Below are 5,808 nucleotides of genomic sequence, written 5' to 3' on the forward strand. Positions count from 1 at the left end.
TTTGTTTCAACGAAAACATTAAAATAGATAATAAAAATGGAGCGCCGGTGACCAACCACATCGACCATGCTAACTAGCCCGGTTGTACCAGCCATCAAGTCCTGGAACTTTAGGTGCGTCACCTGTCGCTGTCAGCAACAGAGAGATGACGGCGCGAGTGACGTGGCAAAAGGTATGCACGCCCAACACCCGTCTCGCCCGCCTGCCTGCCTGCCGAGGCGGTTGCGTGTGGTCCAGGCTAGAGGCACACACGTGGCCGGGCCCACCTCCGGCCCCGCCGTGCCACTCGTTCGTTCCGTGCCACGCACGCAACGCGCATCCGTCGCACTTGGTCCGCGTATTGTTACGAAACCTAACACGAGATCCAGGTGCGATAAATACTTTCTTCTGATGGCGTCGTGGACCACCCTCCTCCATACCTTTCTTATCATTGGAGGAACAACTGGAGAATAGCGCCGTTACAGCCGATAACAGGTAAGGCAGGTGAGACAAATAAACCAAGAATCGAGTCGGAAAATAAAAAGAAGCTGCCTATCGACTGCATGCCATCTCTAATCATGATCAATCATCACGATCATCATTCATGCACCCATCCACCGTGTCCACATGAGAGAGAGACCCGTTTAAAAGACCCAACACATCAAGAGAATCCAAGAAGGAGAGCGAAACCACATGGGAAGCTCAGATTCGCCTCTTTCGATCTCCTCGAGCCCTAACCCTAGGGAGATGAGGGAGGAAGAGTCGGAGGAGGAGGAGCAGGAGGAGATCCAATGGAGGGGATGGAGGGACGAAGAGCCGTGGCCGCGGAAGAGCGGTGAGGTGATGCTGGAGGGGTACGTGGACGCCAAGGGCGGCGGGGAGCAGGCGACGAATGGCGTCGCGAGGACGAAGAGCCTGACGGACGACGATCTGGAGGAGCTCAAGGGGTGCCTCGACCTTGGGTTCGGGTTCAGCTACGAGGAGATCCCCGATCTGTGCAACACTCTTCCAGCGCTGGAGCTCTGCTACTCGATGAGCCAGAGGTTCTTGGACGAGAAGCAGCAGCAGAACCGGTCCATCGACCGCTCATCCTCTAGCGAGTCCCTAGATCTGTCCGCGTTGCCGCCGTCTCCTCCCATCGCCAACTGGAAGTTCTCCAGCCCAGGTAAACGTGTTTGCCTTGTACCCTCTCTTTTCTACTCTTGCCAAGGACTAGTTTCGTTAGTTGCAGGAGTGAGCCAAAGATTCGATTTTTGTTTCTCGACTTACGATTCGGAACGTCCTTGCTTTGATTTGATCTTTCAAGAAAAAAAGATTTATCCGAACGGATTATTCCTCATATTACTGCATAAATCTTTGGAAGGTCAAATAGCAAGAAAAAACCAATTTTTATGCCCCAGTACGTTTCCGTGAATAAATGGAGGAGGTTATTTTTTGATTTTTTTTTTCTCTTTTTACAGCATTATCAAAAGCTTTCCTTGAATTTGTATAATATCTGCTCTTTTTTAGGTTCAAAAGGTTGCTTGGTGAATTTGATTTAGTTGCTAATGCACGAAATTTAATTTAGTTTTCACTTCTGATGCTGCCAGGAGATGATCCTGATGAAGTTAAAGCAAGACTGAGGTATTGGGCCCAAGCAGTGGCTTTTACTCTCAGATTATGCAAGAAATAGAGACTGCATTTTTATGAGTTCTTTTGATGACTGGAAGAATTAATTGGTCGGATTTTAATGCCGAGCCCATGTTTGGTAGAGTGACTATGCCTGATGCTTTCCTGCTCAATGTCATCAGATGCATCTGTGACTTTGTGGGAGGGTAGAGTTTCTTGTTGGAGTCACATACCAGTAATGGGACTGGAGGCATCAAAGAAGAAGAGAGGTGTAGGAGAAAAACATTGATGTTCTGAGGTGTGATAGCAGATTGATACAATGGTAAAGAATTATGTTTCTAGTATTCCATGTATGATAGTGTATATGAATAAATTATTCTTTGGCATGTTCATAGTCTTAGTATTGAATATTATTTAAACGAAGGATTGGTTTGCATCTTGGAGCTCCTCTTCTTGGTTATAGTTGACAGACATGCAATGTAAATGCCTGTTCATTGTAACAAAGAATGATGTCTGTGACATCCTCCTGACAATAGTGCACCTCATGCTGCCGCAAGCATGACAAATTTTGCAGAGATTAACGATACAATGCCCAAACTCTACATATAAATTGCAGACTGAAACTACTAGTTTTATTGATCTTATTTGCTTTCACCAAATTCTTTCCTTGGACTTACAAATTGCAAATCGGCATTATTTGCTTGGACTTACATGTACCATACATACTATTCTTGTTCCTCGATTCTCTAGGTGTCATTCGCATTATGGCATGAAGTCTCTTGTTGGTGTAGTAAGTTTCGCATATTTCTGTGGATGACTGGAATCTTGAGATTGGCATATACCTTTTCCCATATGATACTGGCATTAAGTTTAACAGATGTATGCTCAGAGATTTAGAAGTTGATTAGTTAAGACGTTGATGAGTGTCCCAAATTGTTCTTGTTAGATTAGAAAGAAAATTATACAGCTTATATTTTTATTGCTGAAATTCTTGGAGGTTTTGATGAATGTTAAATGAACCTTGCAATTCATGCTTTGAATACTTTTGAGAAGATGCTGTGTTTGGATGATTCATGGAACAAGATTGGAAATGATAAAATATGATGTGGATACTGCAAGCAACAGTGCTAGTGATTAGTTTCTTCTCTGTGATCTAGTTGTGGAAAGTCTGAACTGTTGCAAGCAGGCAGCTAGCTGTTCAAGTAACTACTGGTCTCCTGAAAGAAACCATGTGCTTTGCTTGCCAAAGGACATTTAAAACATGTTATTTTAGGGATCCCAGTCATCCATGCAGCTAAGCAACTTCTTCTTGTCAAAGGACAGTTTAGCAGTCTGAATTGGGCAGTCAGCTGCAAAGTGAAGAAAGAAAGCGTATCTATCAAGTAGTGAAAAGTGTGTTATCAAACCCTCTTGTTCCATGTTCACATAATTTAGTCAATTAGCAAGTAGAATGGGTTGCACTGCTTTCAGTATTCATTTAGCTCGCACAGGACTTCATACTCTTTGCAGCAGCAGTGCAGGTACGGCTTGCAGATACTCTCAGCATCCTACAGGTTGGTGGATACTGAGTGATCTAGCTACTTCAAAACGTCCATACAGTGAAAAGAGAATGGAAACCTTAAAAAGATACAAATGAAAAGAAAAAGGTGGAATAGATGTTGATCATAAGTGGATATGGTGGGAAGTAACAAAGAAAAAAGGGGATGGCTAACTCTTTCATCAATTACAGGAAAGAAGCATGATCAACAAAAGTTTTACATGAATTTTATATGGCCAACAACTATTAAACGTAGCTTTTTAAATATATACATATATATATATATATATATATATATATATATATATATATATTTATAGTTATACATGAAATTTATACAGCTGACAATTGATCATCAAGAAGCATTAGCATGGTAAATAAACACCGTGAAATTATAAGCAGTAGGATATGAGATACCTCATGCCTGAAACAATTTAATTCAGTATAAATTCAAGGAGGAACAAGTAACTAATCTAAAAGGAAAACAGGAGATTTCTCAGAGCAAGATCACTTGAATTGAGTTTTTGTTATGCTCCATCATGCAACACTTAAGAATACAATGCAAATTCCGGTGTATTATGAATCATCATGGATATGCAGCTATAGATATAAAAAAATGATCAGGACTCGGACACCGTAAGACCAAAATATTATACGGATGTTTTAGCTACAAATACTGTTTATAGCAGAAATTATGTGTTAGATTGGAATCTGTGGTGTATCATATCAGTCACTGCCTGAAGACAGGGATGGCTGGTCCAAGAAACAGATACAGTTGACTTGGGAGACGAAAAATTAGAACAACAATGACAGTGAAGATTCGAACACTAACAGCCAATATCCATAAAATTCACAAGATTTCTTAATGATTGCATCAGTCCAGGAAGATGAAGTCTATCACACAATAAGGATGATCTTTTCAGTGCCATCCATTTATCTGAACTAAACACAGATTAACCAACCTTGTTGCCAAACATGAACAGAGAGCACTTAGCTCAAGCCTCCAACAACTTTTGGATGTCTTTCTGCACGAAATTAAGTTATACGAGTATGTACTTTTACGTCAGCAAGTTGAGCAGTCGATTGAAACAATACCAGATTTGAATAAAAAATTTAACCTTTTTTTCTAGAAAAAAAATAAAAGAGAGAGAGTGAAGAAGAAAATAATATGAAAAGGTGTGATGTGTCGTCCTCTGAGACTATATCTCACCCTCATGCATATTTAAGTTAAAGAATCAACCCCAAGATTTGAGAAAAATTTTTCATTCTAATCTGTATAAATAGAAGAGGGACATGTTAATATATTCAAACTAAAACTTCTTTAATGATTCTTTTTCTTTTTATCTTCTATTCTTTCCAACACAAACATCAAGAGAGATCAGAAAATTTTTGGATGAAAGGAAATTGCTTATTCACTTCCATATCGCATTGTCCAATTTATTAGGAGGTGTAGTGTGTGATAGAAAGCATTGCGAGTTTCTTTGCTATTTGGTATTTGAAGGTCAACATACACCAGATTTTGATCAAATAAGACCATTTCAGGAGGAGATAGAGAATGAGAAGAAGAAAAAAGAAAAAAAATTGAGGAATATGTTTACTTGCTGCTTGTCTACTTATATCTCACAGTGCAGAAATGAGAAATCATCAGATCATAAACGTTCAAATGGACATATGCTAGTTACACCTTATGAAAATAGTTTGGAAAATACAAGTTGAGCATTGCTGCACCTCATTAAAGATGGGGAACTGTTCATGCAACGTCCTAAATCATTTCATTCTTGGATGCAAGGAAATGCTAATATCTCGAAGAAACCTACAATGACAAAAAATCAAAGTTCATCATTCAGAAAGATCTCTGGATACCTATTCGAGTTCCTCTAATGGAGATGAGAAAGGGGATAAGCGGGGGACCTTTGTCCTCGAACAAAGGATTCGTGTCCTTGTAGTTGGAATGAGTCGAACCACTGCATCACCAGAAACCAACACCATTAAGAATTAATTGCATTGGAGTATTCATCAAATATGAAACAGTAGATCTTGATCTGTTAATTCTGTAATCTTCATTAGCAATTGCACTACTTTTCGCAATAACATCCGGTAGGTAGGTAGCAGGAAACCAACAAAAGATCAAATTGTATCAAAGGCTTTTTTGTCTTCGAGCGTATTAAATATCAAGATTGAAATGCAAATTCATTGAAGAAACCAGAGCATTTGTATCGGAATAGATGTTTGATATACAAGAGTAAATTGAGACAGAAAACCTAAATCACACAAAAGCTGCATCTTGCAGTTTACTGCTGCTTGATGCACATCAAGTGCAGAATGGCATGATTCTTTTGCCAAGCATGAACAGGTTCAAGCGATCTTTCACAACATTGTTTTGGCCATGGAGTGAGGCAGGAACCATCACTTCGTTTGGTGACCACACTTTAACCGATACAGCAAAACATTGCGTAAGCAATGTTTAATGTACTTGTGCTTAAAACAGAAACAATCTCTAATGTTTAATTTTTCATTGCATAAGCAATGAAAAAGATCAAATCCACAAAACATTCTCTCATGTTCATAACAGAAACTTGTACTTGTACCAAGAAAAAGATCAATAGCAAGTTGAGGTGAGTACCACTTGTTAAGCGTATGTATAATTAAATATGTTAAGTCAGTATTTTGATTAGTCAAAATTA

At 39.5% G+C, this 5,808-nt stretch overlaps 1 protein-coding gene across 1 annotated transcript; it reads left to right on the forward strand.

Moving 5' to 3' along the window:
• Positions 1-592: 592 nt before the first annotated feature.
• Positions 593-1,973, forward strand: LOC135639993 (uncharacterized). Its single transcript, XM_065154062.1, has 2 exons — positions 593-1,144; positions 1,569-1,973. Exons 1-2 carry the CDS (start codon positions 673-675, stop codon positions 1,649-1,651), a joined length of 555 nt encoding a protein of 184 aa, XP_065010134.1. The 5' UTR covers positions 593-672; the 3' UTR covers positions 1,652-1,973.
• Positions 1,974-5,808: the final 3,835 nt, after the last annotated feature.

This window comes from Musa acuminata, chromosome BXJ3-6, assembly GCF_036884655.1.
Source record: "Musa acuminata AAA Group cultivar baxijiao chromosome BXJ3-6, Cavendish_Baxijiao_AAA, whole genome shotgun sequence".
NCBI lineage: Eukaryota > Viridiplantae > Streptophyta > Magnoliopsida > Zingiberales > Musaceae > Musa > Musa acuminata.

Bases quoted from the DNA above. Each gene is read 5' to 3' on its own strand.
- LOC135639993 (XM_065154062.1), top strand. From the start codon at position 673: ATGGGAAGCTCAGATTCGCCTCTTTCGATCTCCTCGAGCCCTAACCCT. The intron at 1,145-1,568 runs GTAAACGTGTTT...TGATGCTGCCAG, and splicing joins CTGGAAGTTCTCCAGCCCAG to GAGATGATCCTGATGAAGTT.